The 19,694-nt window shown below is 41.7% G+C and overlaps 1 protein-coding gene and 1 long non-coding RNA gene across 3 annotated transcripts; one reads left to right on the top strand and one right to left on the bottom strand.

Moving 5' to 3' along the window:
- Nucleotides 1-396: 396 nt before the first annotated feature.
- Nucleotides 397-1,695, bottom strand: LOC109499519. The gene is made up of 2 exons (XR_002156816.3): nucleotides 1,298-1,695; nucleotides 397-1,157 (listed from the first exon to the last, which is right to left on the bottom strand). It is a non-coding gene; the product is annotated as an uncharacterized LOC109499519 (long non-coding RNA).
- A 73-nt stretch (nucleotides 1,696-1,768) lies between these two features.
- Nucleotides 1,769-17,790, top strand: CB2H6orf62 (chromosome B2 C6orf62 homolog). Of its 2 annotated transcripts, none has more exons than XM_006931406.5 (5): nucleotides 1,769-2,868; nucleotides 6,488-6,664; nucleotides 7,491-7,613; nucleotides 11,936-12,070; nucleotides 16,385-17,790. In XM_006931406.5, exons 1-5 carry the CDS (start codon nucleotides 2,827-2,829, stop codon nucleotides 16,508-16,510), a joined length of 603 nt encoding a protein of 200 aa, XP_006931468.1. In that variant the 5' UTR covers nucleotides 1,769-2,826; the 3' UTR covers nucleotides 16,511-17,790. The 2 variants fall into 2 exon arrangements, with proteins under 2 accessions (XP_006931468.1, XP_003985791.1); XM_003985742.5 differs by lacking the exon at nucleotides 1,769-2,868 and adding an exon at nucleotides 2,890-4,230.
- Nucleotides 17,791-19,694: the final 1,904 nt, after the last annotated feature.

Genomic DNA, 19,694 nt, shown 5'->3' on the forward strand with positions numbered 1-19,694 from the left:
AGGAGAGCAGAGCATCCTGTTGTCAGTTGCAGCCACTTGACCTTTGGTAACAACATGAGATCCCATCTCATTTTTACTTTTGAATGTTGGCTTTACAATCAAATGTGAGCTGTATGTATTTGTACTGATAAGGATTTATAATCTGCTGGGGCAGCTGCGTGGCTCAGTTGGTTAAGCCTCTGACTCTCGATTTCAACTCAGGTCCTGATCTCCCAGTTTGTGAGTTTGAGCGGCCAGTTGGGCTCCACATTGACAGCATGGAGCCTGCTTGGGATTCTGCCTCTGCTCGCTCTGTCTCTCAAAATAAATAAACTAAAAAAAAATTATTTTAAAAAGCTTAACTTAGAATCTGCTTTAACAAAAAATGTTCTTCGTAGGGAAAAAAAAGACATGAACCAGTGTTAATTTTTTTAATATCTTTTTTTGGTAACTAAATGTCATAAACTACCCTAAATCTTCAATAGTGATGATTTACAATTATCAGTATGTGATTGTGAAAATCAATCAGGGAAGCAGTAGCAGGAATTTCATCTTTCAGTTCTGGGCAAGAATTTATATGGAATGGTAGCTCACAAATAATTCTTTTGGGCCATGGGTGAAAAAAAAGGGTATTGCAGGTACTCTATTTTGATTTTCCCAAGTGAAGGGCAGTAATCCGAGGGACTTCTAAATTTCATCATACTGAGTAGAGTTCATAAAGGAGTGTAGCTTTACTTCTGTCGAGCATTGACTTTTGCTGATTACCGACTTAGAACTGCGTTATCAGCACATCAGAGCTCTGAAAAATGGGCCTCAACGCCCTTGATTCACCGGCAAACGTCCCACAGTACCCTCTTCCTATTTTCCTAAGACCGAGAACTACATAGGGCACTAGGTCTCTCAGGTCCTGGGGATCCCAGTAGAAACTGTATTCTGAAACGGGGGACGATCCGCAGGTGCAACTGTCGTTCTCCCAAGTCACAGCAGCCACGTTCCAAAGGCGTCCAACGGTGACCTTCCTCAGAGCCTGAGGACCGCCCTCCCTGCCCGCGCACGTGGCGAGGTGGGGAGGGAGCCACGTGGGACCCGTGGAAGACACTCTCCGCAGCGCGCGGCTGACATTCCAGGCGCTGGAAAGGAGTTGTCAGCTTCTCGCTGCAAGACCCTGCGCGCAGACCCTGTAGTTAGAAGTGAAGCACAGTGAGGTGAAACGGGGATCGTCCCCGACCTCCCATCACACTTCCCTTTCCCTCCCTCATTCCGCCCCCGCCTCCGCCAACTCTCAGCCCGCTGGCTCAGCTCAGACTCGCCGCCAGACCTATCGCGGGGGCCGACCGAGACCCCGGAAGAGGGACTCCATCCGGGTGCTTTGTGCGGGCGAGGGAAGGGCGTGGCTTTATGACGATCGTGAGCGGGTGGGGCGAGGAGCCAACTCAGGAGCTGGGACAGCCAGACGGAGGGGGCGGCGGGAGTATGGGTTGCAACTTGCCACGCCCCATGGAAACTCCATGCTGCTCGGGAGGGGAGTCTCTATTCTCAAACTCTCCTTGGAGGCGGGAATGTCAACTAAGAAGTTTAATTTCAAAGACTCATCCTTTGGAAAGCTTCTTCATACTCTCTCCTGCTGCTCTTCTTTCCTCTCTGCTTGATAACCACGGGACACTCTCCGCCTCCAGCCTTCCCTCCCCCCCTCGCTCTGTGCAGATGGTGGCGGCCCGCGCGGTGCGCAGCCGCAGAGAGTTCTGGGCGGTGCCGGCGAGGGGCGTGTGACGCAGCGGCCGTCGCTGCCATTTTAAGTTGTTTGTTCTCGCTCCCCTCCTCAAACGCGATTCTGCCCCGGACCCGGGAGGCGCCCGAGGCCGCCGCCGTTTCCGCAGCCTGCGGTTGGGGGGGAAACGAGGCTGTGCCACCGCGGACTCTCACCCTCCGCTTCGGCTTTGCCCCCTCCGGGTCTCCTCGACCTTCCTTCCTGAGAGCCGGAACCCGACCGTGGGGGAAGAAAGACTCGAGAGCAGATGCTTGAACTGAAATAACTTTATTTTGGGGGGTTTGCTTCGCTGACAGACCCCGTAGCGCAGGGCTCCCCTCCCCTTCCTCCCCTCCCCCTCCGCCGCCAGTACCAATCCCACCCCCTCTTTCTCCTCGTTACTTCTCCTCCTTTCTCTCGGTCTCTCTCTCTCTCCTCTCTCTCTTTCTCCCTCTTTCTCTCTCTCGCCGCCGCCGCCTCCGCGTCCTTCCGTCCGCCGCCGCCCGGGGCGCCGAGCCAGACTATGGGTCCCAGGTGGGGGCTGAGCGGCGGCAGCAGCGCGGGCGGCCCGGTCACAGTGCGCACTGCAGCGGGGATGGAGGGGCTCAGTTGGCTGGTGGTTTTCTCTTGACATGGCTCCTGCCCGTGCTGCGAGCAGCGCCCCCGCCGCCGCCTCCTCTTCTGCCGCCGCCACCGCTCCGCCCGCAGGCTGCGGCTAGAGGGCCCGAACCCCGCCCGAGCGTCGGTCAGTGAGTCCCGGTCTGCGCGGGGACAGGGAGGGCATTTCCCCGTCACCCGCCCCCGTCCCAGCTGCCTCGGTTCCACCCCTCTGCCCCCTCGGGAAACCAACTAATGACCCCACCCTAAACTAGCCAAACTCGGGAAACATGGTCTGTTCAACGTGAGAGAGAGCGAGCGAGCTTAATCCGGAATCCGGGAACTTCAGGGCCTTTTTTTTTTTTTTTTCCGGGGGGGGGTGGGCTGGGCGTACTTTAAAAAGTAATTCATATTAACACAACTATTTTCTTTTTTTCCCACTGATCATCCCATTTTCCCTCTCCCGCCTCCTCTACCCGGGCGGGAATTGTTTCCACGATGAAATGAGTGAAAACCCGAGTGATCCTGTGTCTCCCGTGGTGCGAGTGAGTCGCTGCCGCTGAAGGCAAAGGGTGGGGGTGGGACCTGGGGGGTGGAAGGCAGGTGGTCCCTGGGCGCTGCCTGGGATCTGTCTGGGAGAAGAGCCCACCGCCTTTGCCTCAGCAATGCTCGCAAGAAGATAAGTCGCACTCCCCACGATCTTGAACGGGGCCAGATTCCTAGGGAAGGCTCCCTTGGGGAATGTAGGACTCATTGCAGGGCTGGGGGTGTTGGGATCCCGGGCATTAATCAGGTCCAGCCACAGAGCCGGAATAACTGTTCTATCGTGTTATATACCCCCTTTCTCTCTGCCATCATGATTTTCCATGGCAGCAGCATTAGCAGTCGCCTGAGGGTGAAAATGTGGGTGAAGGGGAAGTTGGTAATGACTCCGCTGTTTCTTCTCATGGCTCCTTTGGGCAACACCTGTCCGCCCCCGGTATACACTGTAGTTGATTGCAGGGAAACCCTGTACCTCTCCCCTTCCTTCTCTACCGATTTTGCACTTTTCTCTTTGCTCACCACCAAGTGTAATCAATAACAAGCACTGGCAATACATAGCAATAGTGAAATCTGGAATAACTTAAGAATTGATTAGGTACTGCAGCCATGGATCTGGCTGGGTAAAACCCAATTGGATATTTCGGTTTCCTTCACCTACCCTGTTTTGGTGTTGGGGGGGGTTGGGTTTTTCTTTCCCCCCCCCTTTATAATTTTTTTGTTTTGGTATTTGGAAAGCAGGGATCATTACACTCCCCCCCCCCCACCGTTCCTTATCATAATCCCTTCTCTAAAGAGGGGGAAAAATCCGGATGGATTTGAAGGATTGGACTGGTGTCAGCTGTGTTTTATTGCACACCTAAATCCTGATAATAGGCTTTTCATTTCCCCCCAAAGCCTTTATTTTGGCATTTAAGCCAAATGCGTTTTCCAAAAAGTTAGTTCCAAGTATTTTCTCCTCTCTGTCTTTCCTTCCTCCCCTTCCTCTTTCCCCATAACCCCAAACGTTATTGTCCAAACATGACTGGACAGCAGCTTTTGTTTCTTGACCCTGTAATATGACAGTCTGCTAATATTGCCAGAAGGTGCAGTTTTTGGGTTACAGTCGTGATTTTAGCTATTCAATCATATTAGCAGGAAAAAAAAATGACTTGTTTCTGTTGTACTTGAGTCTTAAGAAAAAGTGCCCATAGTTTAGTGACAATTTCCAAAGGCTTTAGTACCACCTGTATTTCAAAATGGGGGACCCAAACTCCCGGAAGAAACAAGCTCTGAACAGACTACGTGCTCAGCTTAGAAAGAAAAAAGAATCTCTAGCTGACCAGTTTGACTTCAAGATGTATATTGCCTTTGTATTCAAGGAGAAGGTAATTTAAAATTCTTAATGTGAATTAGCACAAGTGATTTTTGTAAGTGTATATTAAGTTGTTACCCTTAAATACCTGCGTGTTAGGTTAAAGAGTGGTTGACAGAAGTCTACGTATGTGCTTTCACTTCGACCCTTATGGGGAATTCTCTGCGCGAGCTGGTGCCGTGCCGGGTAACTCCCCGTGGAAGGCTGGAGGACTTGTTGGTTTGGAAATAACTCTAAAGCTTAGTAGGGTCTATTTTTAGTTAACCTGGGGGGAGCAACGTTGTAAAACTCACATTTCTGTTTTACAATAAATTACATTTATGTAGAGTTACATGGAGAACATTATTAATTGAAGGATTGTCTATAAAGCAGGACGTTTGAAAGTGGTAAATTAGAATCAAGATGTTTACATGCTGAAACTAGTCTGTTCAACTTCTTGCTAAGGATACCTTTTCTCTTGGTACATTTAATGGATTACAATATACTTTAATTTTTAGGAACAACTAAATACTGTTAATGGTTAATTTGTGTTTAGAAGTGCAATTTATTAAAATTCAAAAGGACCTAAAGACATTGAAATTTCGGGGGGGGGTGGTGAACGGAATCAGAATTAACTACACGGTTAAATAGCAAACAACTGAGTTGTGAGTAGTCAAAGAGAACATTATAAAAGCAGTATTTATTTTTTTGCAACTTAAAATGGCCAGTTTCTTCAATGATCTGTTTGACATGAGATTAGGTTATGAGTATAAGGAACTACTGCTTTAATTGTTGCACCGAAGTTGTGAGCTAATTTCAGACCAGAAATAGATTCTTAGTGTGGCATCTATTTAATATTTGGAAGTTTCCTGGACATCTACCCCACTCTTAACTCTTGAAGAGTATTTGTACAGGCATACCGTGGTTTTATTGCTCTTCACTTTACTGTGCTTCGTGGGTATTTTGGTTTTTATAAATTGATGGTTTGCGGCAACCCTGGATTGAGTAAGTCTGTCAGCGCCATTTTCCAACAGCATCTGTGCACTTCATGCCTCTGCGTCACATTTGGGTAATTCTAGAAATATTTTAGGCTTTCTTTTAATCAATGTATTTGTTATGGTGATCTACAATCAGTTATTACTACTTGCTGAAAGCTCAGAGGATCGTTAACATTTTTTAGCAATATTTTTCAATTGAGGTATGTACATTATTTTTTTTAAGACAATGCTTCTTGCACACTTAATAGACTACAGTGTAGTGTAAACATAATTTTTATACGCCCTGGGAAACCAAAAAATTGACATGCTTTATTGTGGTATTAGCTTTATGGCTGTGGTCAGGAACTGAACCCACGATATCTCCAAGGTATGCCTGTATTTAAGGATGCTTTTGGCTGCTGGAGTATATAGCATTGCAAAGTGATTTCAGAGTGGTGGTTTTGAAGTGATTATCCCAAGATTGGGTAGTACCAGGGATTGACTTTTCCATTTTGTCTTTTTGTTGATGTGTTGACTGCAGAATTGAGAAGATCAGATTTTAATTGAAGGTATTATAAGTTCAGTAGAACTAAATCCAAGACATACTTGGTGAGGTTAGTTCTTTTAATATAGAAGATGCCCTGAGTTGTACCATCTAGTTCTTTAACACCGTGAAAACCCGTTTTTACTCTGAATGGACAGTGCCCAGGCAATTGTCCTGAGTAGTTCATGAATTTTATAACCTAAATTGATGAGTGCTTGGTTACAAGTAAATTTGAAACTCAGTTTGGTCGTCTTTTAATTTTTTTTCTTGTTTCGTATATTGACACTTTGATGTAATACGTAAAAGTGGTAATGATACTTGACTCTTTTAAGGAGTTAAAAAACGGTAGTTTGTACAGCTTTGTTTTTAAACTGTTGAGATTTTAATTTAACTGTAGAATCAGTTAAATGAAAGTACATCAAGAGTAAATCACTTTTTTTTTTTTTTTTAGCATTAGGTGTGTCTAGTGTTTATCTCTCACCATGTTTAAGAAATATTACTGTTTAAAATAAGTTACCTGTTCTGGATACTGTAAGAGTGCAGTAAAACATTCTTATTATAGCCTGTTTGTGTGTGGTAGGGGTAACGGGAGTGATGGGGGTTGGAGGAAGAACAGAAGGATCCACCTATTTGAAAATCTGGCATTTCATTATAAAAAATCACTTCAGTTAATACTAGAATAAGGATACATGACATTGTAATATGAACTGGGTGTTAAAAGACAATGTGCTACTATTGATGGGTTAATACACTTTGTTTTTTCCTTTTAGAAGAAAAAATCAGCACTTTTTGAAGTGTCTGAGGTTATACCAGTTATGACAAATAATTACGAAGAAAATATCCTGAAAGGTGTGCGAGATTCTAGCTATTCCTTGGAAAGTTCCATAGAGCTTTTACAGAAGGATGTGGTACAGCTCCATGCTCCTCGATACCAGTCTATGAGAAGGGTAAGTTCTGTTTGTCAGTCCTGATTTGGTAAGTTTTTACAAGTTAAACTTACATTTTTTTCCCCCTAAGAATGAAGTTGACTTCAAATAAAACATGGATGACTTTTTGCATGTGGTGTTATGCTGATAGCGGTGTGTATTATTGCCGTGAATAATGTTTTATGTTACTGTTCATTGGATTTTCTTTTTTGGGGAGAGAACTGACGTGCTCCTTATAAGTTAAAGTAGAAGGAATTACTGCTGTCAATCTTCTAAATTTCTGCAACTCTTTGGAAGTTAGTATGAACATATTTGAACAGGAGATCCCCACAATTAGTGGCGTGGGGGAAGGTTAGAAAGAACCATGTACTGGTCTGAAAGGTTTACTGGCCTTTGAAAGTTAATACGCTGGACTATGATAATAAGGAACAAGAATGGAGAAAATAGTTTTGTGTAAGTATATAATAAAAATACCAAGACAGCTTTGCTTATATATTAACTAGGTTCTGCTTTTGAAGAATGGAAATAAAAAATATTGGGACTTAACCAGAAAAATCAGCCTGAGTTGGAGTTTTCACCATGTGCTGATTAATCTAGGTCTTGATATGAGCAACATTGGACTGAGTATGTGGACTCTACAAGATAAAGATTAGAAGTAGGCCATGGGCTAGTCAGATTGGGTACTGTTCTATTCCTCTTACCTCTTAATACATAAAATGATGCTTCACGCACCTTCTGTACTTGTGAAATGTTTCTGTAATCAAACCTGTAATTGGTGACATTCATTGCTTGTTATAACTTTGTTTCTTTGAAAGTAATTTTTTTTTTTTTTTTGGTCATTTTATAGGATGTAATTGGCTGTACTCAGGAGATGGATTTCATTCTTTGGCCTCGGAATGATATTGAAAAAATTGTCTGTCTCCTGTTTTCTAGGTGGAAGGAATCTGATGAGCCTTTTAGGCCTGTTCAGGTATTTTATTCTAAGTGTGGTGTGCACTTAAGTGAGTAAATAGGGCCTAACTTAAATTTTTTGAGAATATGCGTTCTAATCCGTTTTAACTCATGAGTTGCTCTCGTCTGTTTGGATATTGTGATGCAAGAGGAGAAAGCATTTGGGTGGCAGAATCTCTTGAGAATGAGAGGTGGTCCTAACTACTCCAGTGTGTCTTTGAAATAACGGCTAGAGAAAATCTTTGAGGATAGATTTACAGAGGGGCCCATGAATGAACTCAGGTGATCTCTCCTCTGAAATTGTACTCCCAAAATAGTATACCTAACCATCTGGTTCTCAAAGGAGTCTGATATAAGAAATCCTTTTCTAAAAGTAGATTTGTGTATAAAACTATACAAGAGAGGAGTAAATCTGGTAGTGGTGGTGAAGTAATCTTCCCGGACATCCCTGCCAACTTTTGACTTGTCATTTGATGTACTAGTTTCTAGTGTTGAAGAGCATTTGCCCTTGAGGCAGTGATCCTAATTTTATGTATGGTAGCTTTATATGCATAGGAGAAAGTAAAGTAATCTCCCCTGAAATACCAACATGGTTACTTCTAGGTCAGGTATGGCCAAGTTTTATTCTACATATATGTAAATGTCATAAATACATCAATCATACTTATATCTATAATAAAAATAGCAAAAATTATGATTGAAAAAATTTTGCATTTATCCATTACTATGAAGTATCTTTATGGTGCTTTTGTGTATGAACAAATTGGTATACTCCCCCTGTCCCCATCCATGGTAATGTTTTGCACAACAGCTCAAATTATCGTTCTTTTTCTAAGGTTCATTTGACAGAAATAAGTTCTAAAGTTAACATATAGCCCTAAATGTGGGTAAAAGTATTGCGTATTCATGTTTTCCTTTAATGGATGATATAACTCACGTGAATGTGCTGGAGAATAGAAGTTTAATGTGGCAAGCAGGAAGACCAGGAATGATGGGGCGTGTTTGTAGTTATCAGAGCATGTCTTACGCATCAGCTGTAACTGCTGTCCAGAAGCACTGGAAGGATTTTTTTTTTTCATTCAGAATTTTTCTCTGGGAAACTGGTTCACTTCTCCCTGTATTTTTAAAAATTTCCAATTCTCGGGGCGCCGGGGTGGCGCAGTCGGTTAAGCGTCCGACTTCAGCCAGGTCACGATCTCGCGGTCCGTGAGTTCGAGCCCCGCGTCGGGCTCTGGGCTGATGGCTCAGAGCCTGGAGCCTGTTTCCGATTCTGTGTCTCCCTCTCTCTCTGCCCCTCCCCCGTTCATGCTCTGTCTCTCTCTGTCCCAAAAATAAATAAACGTTGAAAAAAAAATTTTTAAAAAAAAATTTCCAATTCTCTTCTCTTTCCCTCTGAGACCTTATTTGGGATAGTTGTGTTAAAATAGTCTTGTCTCAAGTCAAGCACTACTTTTTCAAATAATGGTGTTTGAGAGTTGTGCTAGGCTGTCTCCTGAATATATACATTTAATCTTCATCCTTACAATAATGATGCAGACAGGAGCCTCCTTTTGCCAAGGAAGACGCTGAGGCAGTTGCAGATTAGCTAAACAGCCCAAGGTCATGCAGTTAAGTGGCAGTCAAGGCGTAATTCCTGTAAAGCTTATGCTCAGAATTTGCTACTCTGTACTGTGGGAAGTGCCCTGTATTATAAAAACCTAATATTATGGACTGAGTGTAAGCACTATATAGGGTAGAGGTGGACTGAGTATAAGCACTATATAGGACAGAGGTAAGTTTAGAGTTCAGCTTCAGGAAACAAGTTAATAGTGTAAAGATGAACTTACTTCCCTTGTAATTTAAAATAATTAGTATCCTGAATGAGAGGTCATAAATATAAAAAATTTCGTTCTTGAGGTAAATGAAAGAAGGAAAGGTAAACTTCAATTTGAAAACTTTCTTTTGTTTTTTTTTTTTGATTCTTTGACTCTTGAAGCACTTTTAACTTTTTTTTTTAACATTTTTTTTTTTTTTTTTTTTTTTTGAGAGAGACCAGGCGTCAGTGGGGGAGGGGCAGAGAGCGAGGGAGTTACAGATTATGAAGCAGGCTCCAGGCTCCGAGCTGTCAGCAGAGCCAGATGCAGGGCTCAAACTCATGGACTGCGAGATCATGACCTGACCTGAGCCGAAGTTAGACACCCAACTGACTGAGCCACCCAGGCGCCCCTTGAAGCACTTTAAAGTTTGAATAGTAATGAGATTTAGTAGGAACCAGAGTAAAGGTTGTTTTTCAATAACAAGTTCCTACTATATTCAAAGTACTAGGAGGTACACGTTAAAATCTCTCTTCTTTCCTCTTTATCCCTAAATGCTCTTGCTGCGTTAGTTCTTCACACTGTTCAAATATTTTGTTACTTCTCGGCATTGCTTTCCTGCTGCTTATTAGGGTTTTCTTTTTGGTGGGGACTATTCCTTCCTTCCCAGATCTTTATGTATTCAATAGGATAGAATTGAAATGCCACAGAAACATAGAAGCCCTTTTCAGTCTTACTGAAATCTCTTTTCAGTGTGATGTTCTACTGGCCTCTTCTAGTCTCTCCCTGGTATTTGCCATACTGGAATACTTGAAGCTTTCTTACTTGAACAGTTTTTTGTTTTTTTTTTAAGTTTTTTAATAATTGTTTATTTTTGAGAGAGAGAGGCAGAGTGCAAGCAGGGAGGGCAGAAAGAAAGAGGGAGACACAGAATCCGAAGCAGCCTCCAGGCTCTGAGCTGTCAGCACAGAGCCCGATGCGGAGCTCAAAGTCACGAACCGTGAGATCATGACCTGAGCCCAAGTTGGATGCGCAACTGACTGAGCCAGCCGGGTGCCCCACTTGCTTGAATAGTATTTTAATTTTGACACATTTGTGCTTAATGTTGGCCCTGTTTCCTGGAATGGCATTTTCCAAATTACCTTTTCTTAGCGCTTTCCCAGGGAAAATTACTGTCCTCTTTCAAGGCCCAATCCACAATCATTTGCTAATACTGCCTACAGCGCCCGCTGTGTTAATTATTTCTCCCTTCTTCACGTAGCACTCTGAAGATAGGAACTCAGTTTAGAGTTTTACAGATAACCTCAGCTTATTCTAGGAAAGATTTGAAGCAAGTTAGGTTTTATATTTGCATGTGCATATCCTTTTGAGCCGTGTCAGAACCTTAGTAGCCTTATTTTCATATTCATAAATATTTGAATTTGTGCAGAGATACAGTCGAATATCCTTTTTCCATGCAACAGTGTGGGGGTAGCATAGCATTTTATGTTATGGCTTATAAGAGAAGCTAGGCAGTCAAATTCTAGATCGCAGGAACTGGTTTTTCCTTGTCAGTGTTTCTTGCTGTCTTGACATAAGATAAAAGTTGAGTCAAATGGACTAACAGTCTTTCTTAAAATAATTGAACATTATATAAATAAAGAGATCTTTAAGGTTTCTCTGCTTTTTGAATTCTCCATTAGCCTGGTTGTTTCACCCAGCACTTAGTGTCTCCACGGACGTTTTGTGGGAGGATGGAGTTGATTTTCCTCATGTTAAAAGAGTAAAAGGATGTTCTGATTTGAGAATACTTCTTCCTAACTTAAAGTTTTTTTTAATCTGAAAAAACCCCACATGAAAACATCTTTAAAATTTTGAGGGGTTCATAACATCCTCAAGTCCATCTATGTTAGGACTGGATACCTTTCAGGTGTGGACTTTATGTATCATTTAATCCCCTTAACTGTCCTGATGGGTTAGAACCTGAGATGAAACTGAAGTTTAGAAAAGTTAGGGGATATGTACAAGGTCACGTAAATAGTGACATGTACTGCTGAGATTGGAATACATCGCTTCATAAAAGCTGTCTGTAGTGTGTTCTTTATAATAAAAAGGAGGGAGGTGTCATTCGGCTTATTTAAGCATTACATTGGGGGACACCAAATATGTTGGAAGTCTTGAGCCATGTAGGTTTGAAAATCTAGTTTTATAGAATTTGGCCTAAAATCATTGAGAATGAGGATCTAGTCACCCTGATGCAGTGTTTTTCTTGAAGGTCGAATTCTGTAATGGAGTGCTGTTCACTAGAACTTTCTGTGATAAAGGCAATGCTATGTATCTCAACAGACTGTTCAGAATGGTGGCCACTGGCCACATGTGATTATTGAATATTTGAGATGTAGCTAGTGTTAGCGAAGGACTGAATTTTAAAATGCATTTAATATGTTAAACTTAAGTAGGCACAGTTGGCTACCGCATTCGATGGCACAACTCGATGCCTGTGGATGCGGTAGATGTTTCAAGTAGGGTAACGTCTTTGTACTTAGATGTAAATGTGTTTCTTAATTAGGCCAAATTTGAGTTTCATCACGGTGACTATGAAAAACAGTTTCTGCATGTACTGAGCCGCAAGGACAAGACTGGAATTGTTGTCAACAATCCTAACCAGTCAGTGTTTCTCTTCATTGACAGACAGCACTTGCAGGTAAGCATTTTTTAATTTTAATTTTTTTTCCCTGCCTGTCTGCCTTCCTTCCACTTAACTCCTCATTTAAAAAGCTTATTCGTTAGGGGTGCCTGGGTGGCTCATTTGGTTAAGTGTCCAACTCTTGGTTTTGGCTCAGGTCATGATCTCACAGTTTTGTGAGTTTGAGCCATGTGGAGCCTGCTTGGGATTCTCTGTCTCCCTCTCTCTCTGCCCTTTCCCCAATCATGCTCTCTCTCTCAAAATAAACTAAAAAAAAAAAAAAAAAAAAAAAACTTGTTAGCAAAAGATTTTTTAAAAATGTTTATTTTTGAGAATGAGTGCAAGCGGGGTAGGGACAGAAGGAGAGGGGGACAGAGGATCCAAAGAAGTCTCTGCACTGATAGCAGAGAGCCTGATGTGGGGCTCGAACTCACAAACGGGGAGATCCAACTGAGCCACCCAGGCACCCAGCAAATTATTTTTCCATATGCGTTAATTAATTCTGTTTTGCCACTTAAAAACTGCATTATTTTTGAAGTTACTTAAAAATCAAAAGATACCCTGGGCCTCACCCTAGAATAGTGGTTCCCAAACTTTGCTGCATATTAGAACTGCCTGAGAGCTTTTAAAAGTCATGATTCTAGTAAACTCCAGTGAACTTAAAACAGAGTGGTTTTTTTGTTTGTTTTTAAATTTTAACATTTATTTATTTTCGAGGGATAGAGACAGAGCATGAGTGGGGGAGGGGGAGACAGAGAGAGAGAGAGACAGAGTCCGAAGCAAGCTCCAGGGTCTGAGCTGTTTTGTTAGCACAGAGCCCAATGCAGGGCTTGAACTCACAAACTGCGAGACCATGACCTGAGCTGAAGTCGGAAGCTCAACCGACTGAGCCACCCGGGCACCCCAAAACAGTGTTTTAAGAAACCCTGCGGTAGAGCTTTTCTAAATAAAGTACGGTCAACAGATCATAGCAGATTCTTAAATATGTGGACTCTCAGGCCCTACCCCAATCCTACTCAATCAGAATCTATGTTTTGAACAAAATCTTCAGGTGGTTAGTAACACAGATTATGTTTTGAGACACTGTAGCCTTAGATCTTATAAATAAAAATCTGGAGGCTTCTTGGTGGCTCAGTCGGTTAAACGTCCGACTTCGGCTCAGGTCATGATCTCAGAGTTTGCGAGTTGGAGCCCCACATCGGGCTCTGTACTGACAGCTCTGAGCATGGAGCCTGCTTGGGATTCTGTGTCTCCCTCTCTCTCTGCCTTTCCCCTGCTCACGCTCTGTCTCAAAAATAAATAAACTTAATTAAAAAGATTATTTTTTTAAAAATCTGAAGGGATAAAATACATCTGTATTTAAAAGATCCAAATGTGTTTTAAATAAGCACTTTCAATTTAAGTGATGCAGGTATTCCAGATTCTTTTTTATTCTGTAGAACGTTGTTTATCTCATCAACCTAAACCTGAGTATCATCACTTAGAATTTATAACATGTTTTGTTATTAACCTTTAAAAATAGCATCGCTTTAATTACCATTCATTCAACAAATGAATGCCTACTATGTGCCAGGTGCTGTGCAACAGTGAACCCATTAGACAGAAATTCTGTCATCAGGGACTCCCACTGCATGGTAGGGGAGGCCCAGCAGCAGAGAAGTACAGTATGCAACTCACGTGATGAGTGCTAAGAGAAGATGGTGCGGGGTACGTAAGCCATTGGGTCAGAATTCTTAAATGGTGTCACCAGAGAAGGCCTCACCGGGCAGGTGATTTAGAAGAGTATTTATGATACTAGTTATGCATTGTAGAACATTGTTTATTTTTACTAGAGAGTATGACAGTAAAAACATGAAGGTGAATCATACTGCTACCTTCAAGGAACTGAAGACTCCTTAGGAAGATTATATGTTGACTTTGTATCTTGTAAGAACATTTTAAAACACATATGGTATTATAGGTACAAGTAAGAACTATGGGAAGAAAGTTAATTTCAGTGGAGGCATTTCATAAAACTAATAAAAAACATACAACGTGGGTGGGTTTTGGGGGTTTTCTTTTCTGTTTCATCTTTACCTTAGCTCTCCTATGGTGGATATTTTGAAGTTGCCTTAGTTTTCCTTTTTAATTACTTGTAGTGTACTTTCATTTGAGTAACTTACTTAGATAATACTGGATAGCAGGCTGTTGACTTCTATTATGGAATCCACAATAGAGATTGAGAGAGTGTAAGCTGGGGAGAGGGCCAGAGGGAGAGAGAGAGAATCTTAAGCAGGTTTCACACTCAGCTCAGAACCCTACGCAGGGCTCAGTGTCACAACCCTGGGATCATGGCCTGAGCCGAAATCAAAAGTCAGTCACTCAACTGACTGAGCCACCCCGACACCCCGATTATCACGCAAATGTACAGATCAATAATACTATATAGAAATGGCTAGTGGCTTGAAGGAGTAACATTGCTAAATAAGTAGGAAATCGTCTTCTGTTTTATATCAAAGTCAGATGTTTATGCTTTATGAAGCAAATAGCTTGAATCCTTTTAATGAAAAGAAAGTTGTAAGCTTGTCAGCTAAGTTCATGTTGTAGGTAGGGTGACCAGCAGTCTGTCTGTCTGGAATGCCCTGATTTTTGCATTGAAAGTCCCAAGTCCTAGGAACCTTAATTGTGGGCAGTGCGACAGCTGGTGTCAACCCTGACTGTAGATGCGTCTGGTCTCCAGCGCTCTTAGGTGCATCTTTCACTCCGGTCATTACTGGTCTTCCTGACCCGGAGATGTGTTGCCATACCTGCCCTGTCAAGAGGATCGAGGGACCCAACAGGGTGGCCAACGCAGGGTGCGTTACTTACTGGCCTCAAGGAGCCGTACGGGCATGAGCTCACGTCATCCTCCCCACAGTCCTGGGAGGCGTAGGTCTTCTTACTCCCATTTTAGAGGCGAGGAAATCAGGAAACGAAAGAACTTGATCACAGTCGTCTAGCAGAGATCGTATGTCCTTCATAATGCAAGATGTATGGAAAGAGCTAGACCAAATGATAATTTTGGAGGGGAATGTGGTAGAGAGGCACGTGCCTGGAGTCTGGGTTCTCATCCACATGCAGCCACTGACTGTCTATGAAATTTTGGACAGGTAACTTCTGTGAGTGTGTTTTTTTGTTAAATTGAATAAACGATATTCATAAGGTTGTTGTAGCATTTAAAGTGAAAAAATAGCACCTGGGTGGCTCAGTTGGTTAAGTGTCTGTTGGTTTTGGCTCAGGTCATGATCTTGTGGTTTCCTGAGTTCGATCCCCACGTCGGGCACTGTGCTGGCAGTGTGAAGCCTGCTTGGGATTCTCTCTCTCTCCCTCTCTCTCTCTGCCCCTCCTAACTCATGCTCTCTCTCTCTCAAATAACCTTAAGAAATTTCTTTAAAGTAAAAAAATATATGTGCATTATGTGGTTTATTTATATGTAGAGACTGCTTTTTTTAAAGGTGCTGAAGTGAAAAGAACTTTGAAGGCGGGCGGTTCAAGGGTTTTAGATTCCGTCTTCCGTTTACTGGCAGTGGTGATCTGTGAAAGCACCTAACACACTTGCCATAAGCTAGATGTTAAATGGTGACTTTTTTTTTTTTTAATGTTTTGTTTTTTGAGAGAGAGAGAGCTGGGGAGGGTCAGAGATGTTGGGGGGGGGGGGGGGGCGGAGAGGATCCCAAGCAGGATCTGCATGGTCAGCACAGAGCCCGATGCAGGTTTTGAACTCACAAACCGGAGAGGTCATGACCTGAACTGAACTCGAGAGTTGGACACTAAACTGACTGACCACCCAGGTGTCCCCAAGTAACTACTTTTTAAAAATAATACTTACAGTTTTATTTTTCTGGTAATACTTTTGCTTTCTTCCAGTCCTTTACCCCCGGTTATGCTTCAGTCTTTCTTTTTTCTATTTCATATCTTTGCCCTCACTTCTGTGACACTTTTGTTGTCCTTGTATATACAGACATGACTTCAAACTTCTGTTAAGATGTGTCTCTATGGCCTTTAACCTTATTTTCCTTTAGCAAGTTGTCCAAGTTGACTTTTCTGACTTCAGTTTTTTGTTTGAATAAACTCTCTAAATGTTTGTTTAGTTTATAATCATGCTTATTCTTTCTGTATTTTATATGGCAAGGTTGTGTCTTCCTAACTAGACTGTGGTCCCTGTGGGTACAGACTGTAATCTGTTCCCTTGATCTGTGTGCTTTATTGCTGTGTGTAAGTGCTTGATAGAATTATGGGAGATTGACTTCATGTGACACTTGATGGGTTATGTAAAGGTCTTCTTTATTAAGATTAAAATGATTCCCCTTGCAGACTCCGAAAAACAAAGCTACAATCTTCAAGTTATGCAGCATCTGCCTCTACCTGCCGCAGGAACAGCTTACGCACTGGGCGGTTGGCACCATAGAGGACCACCTCCGTCCTTACATGCCGGAGTAGGGGCCTGACCAGCAGAGCGGGAAGGATCAGGGAGCGCAGCAGCATTTTGTTTCCTTGTTTTCTTACACTTTATTCTTTCAGAGTTTAAAGAAAATGGACTCATGCACAGAACACTATGCATTTTGAAACGTGTTCATCCTGGATTTTTTTTTTTTTTTTAATTATTTGTGTCTCAGAACTTAAAAAAAATTAGGTGTCTTCTGCACGGACTGTGTGAAAGAAGATGCTTTGCATATTTGCTGCACTGCATCAGCATTCTGCTAAAAATGTGAAGTGAAAGGACAGTTGTACACTGAAATGCTTAAATGTATCTGAAAGCACAAGGTGATACTCTTTTTTGATGGTCTTTCCATTTATGCTGGTTTTTGCCTCTCTGACATCTGTCATCAGTATTTAGAGGGTGAGAAGGGAATGTAAAAGGTATACATAACATTGAAACAAACGGAATAGCTTTGCCGTAATCACCGTCGTTCCAGAGCCATGTCAGATTCATTCTAATGACCACAAGTGGTTGTTTAAAAAAAAAAAAATACAACCACGGGGAAGAAATCTTTTAAGAAAAAAAAAAGCATCTCATTGTAGGCATTCTTGCCTCATGTTTTACTGGGCCATGTTTGTTTCCTGGTACTCATAAATAAATGTATGTATTTTATTTCCAGATCTCTTTCCCCAAGTTGTTGTTATAAAAGAGTATTCTGCTGAATGTGGATACAGTTCTACACATTAAAGCAGATCTGGAGTCTGAAGTAGCTAACGCAGCTGTAAAACTGAGAAATCCATGCATAGCTGCAGAAATCATGATAGGGAGAGGACTTTCCTTTTTTGTTTTTTGTTTTTTGGTTTTAAAGAGAAGAGGTTTTTATTACAAAGAAAATGCAGTGAATTGTGCAGAAATACTGGTTTCTACACCATCCTAAAAGAAAACTTTAGGAGGGTTTCTTGGAATAGAAAAAAGTTACTAAAGTTGGCATCTTAAATTGTTAAAAAAAAACAAAACAAAACACTGAGTGTCAAAGCTCTAAAAGCAGAACTCATTTTGTGCAATGAACATAAGGAAAGACTACTGTATAGTTTTTTGTTTTTTCTTTTTAATGAAGAAAAGCTTTGCTTAAGGGTTGCATACTTTTATGGAGTAAATCTGAATGATCCTACTCCTTTGGAGTAAAACTTAGTGCTTACTGGTTTCCAAATGTATTTAGCTTCTGGTTGGAATTTGAAAAAAATGAAGACCTAAATAAAATAGGTGAAAGTTCCCTGACTATTCAGGTGAATACACAAAACTGAAGTGGTAACTTTTTTTTCCAAGTCGCTGGGTGGTGTTACTGATGACCTTGGGGGTTATGTTACAGTCCATAGCACACAGTAAACTCAGGACAAAAACCATTTGCGTTTGCAGTTTCAAGAATAGGAATCAAAGACATTTTGTAAGCTTTAACAGGTATCAGGTTGGCCTTGTTCCTTGCTTCATGGAAAAAAATATTTTTTAAAGTAGGCTTCACACCGACCGGGGGCTTGGACTCAACATACCTGGGATCACGAGTCGCATGCTCCACCAACTGACCCAGCCAGGCGCCCCAGGAAGTACTAATTTCAAAATGCTTCCACGTTTTCTCATCAATTGAAAATTTAGAATCTACTTGAAATCATGGCTTTGAATGTTTATCATGGCCAGGTCCTGTTTGAAGCTCTGGTCTCACAAGCCTGAGTGGAAAGAGCTGCAGAGGTTCAGTAACTTGCCCAAGCTCACGTGCGGAGCAGGGAAGATTTAAAACCAGGCCAGCTGTCTCTGTAGGATCCAAACTCTTCATTGTTGTACTATGTTGAATTATACTGGATGTATTCAGTAAGTCAGTTTTTAATTTTATTTTAGAGTCAATTTAGAAAAGGTGTAATACACAAAACTCCTGTATAACCTTTACCCGTGTCTTAGCCACATATATATATATTATATATATGTGTGGCTAAGACACACACATATATATATATATATATATGTCTTTTCTGAACGATCTGAGCATTTGGTACATATGTCATGGGTATATCTTTATTCCTTCTAGTGCTTCAGCCTAGGTCCCAAGTACAGGGATATTCTTGTATAACCACAGGGAAGTAACCAAATCCAGGAAATGCAGTGTTGATACACCTTCACCTGTCCATATTCCAGTTTTAATTGTCCTAATATCCTCATGTCTTTTTTAAACCGTTAAATGTAGCTGTCACATCTCTAGTCTCTAATCTGGAACAGGTCATTAGCCTTTGTTTAATAACCTTGACATTTTTGAAGAGTAGGCTAATTTTTTAAAAAAATATAAGGTGTTCCTCATTTTGCATTTGAATGCTGTTTCTTTTTCCACAGTTAAATTTGGGATTATTCTGGCCAGCACCCAATCCAGAAGTGCACTGTCAAGTTGCTCTTTGTTAATGTTAATTTTGATCAAGGCCTGTTTCTGCATTGTAAAGTTACTGTTTTCCCCCCTTGAAACCAAGAAGCAATCTGGAGAGCAACGTGGAAGTACCCTGCTTTCCATCAGGTGCTCTACTGAGGAGTTCTGATTTTTGCTGTAACCAGTCTTTCACTAGGATAGCTACAAATTGGTAATTTTCCATTATTTACTCCTCCCTCCACGTATATCAGCATTTTATTGTAAGGAAGAGCCCTCCCAGCTCTGCCATGGATTATCTACCTACATGGTGTGGATTCAATTCCTCTTTCCCAAAACTGCATAGTTTGCATGCCTCTTACTATTTGAACTTGAACACTTGCTTGCTTTCAAGCACAAGAAATGTTCATGTCAATTTCCCTATCTCAGCCCCGTAGCCCCGGAATCCACTATTTTCTCCAAGGAGCCCAGGTTCCTTTTAGAGGGAAATCTCGGAAATCGAGAACTGGGTGCCCTGTGTGCTTACTGCTCCGGGGAAGTCTGCTCTGTTGAGCACAGATCAAGCACGTATTCCTAAACAAGCAAAGAATACTCAGCCTTTAACTGCTGATAGTGTTTCCAAATTATTTAAAGTTGCTTCCTTTCTTTTTGGTGTTTAGTTAATGAAATGTTCAGAAGACCCCATAATGCAAAAATGAAATACTAAGAATGCCACGTTCAACAGAACTTGAGAAATGGACTAAGTGATTTGTGATTTAATCTTTCTGATCCCGTTTTGTGATCTGCATGGTTTTATTCTAGGT

The sequence above is a fragment of the Felis catus genome, chromosome B2 (genome assembly GCF_018350175.1).
Source record: "Felis catus isolate Fca126 chromosome B2, F.catus_Fca126_mat1.0, whole genome shotgun sequence".
Lineage (NCBI taxonomy): Eukaryota > Metazoa > Chordata > Mammalia > Carnivora > Felidae > Felis > Felis catus.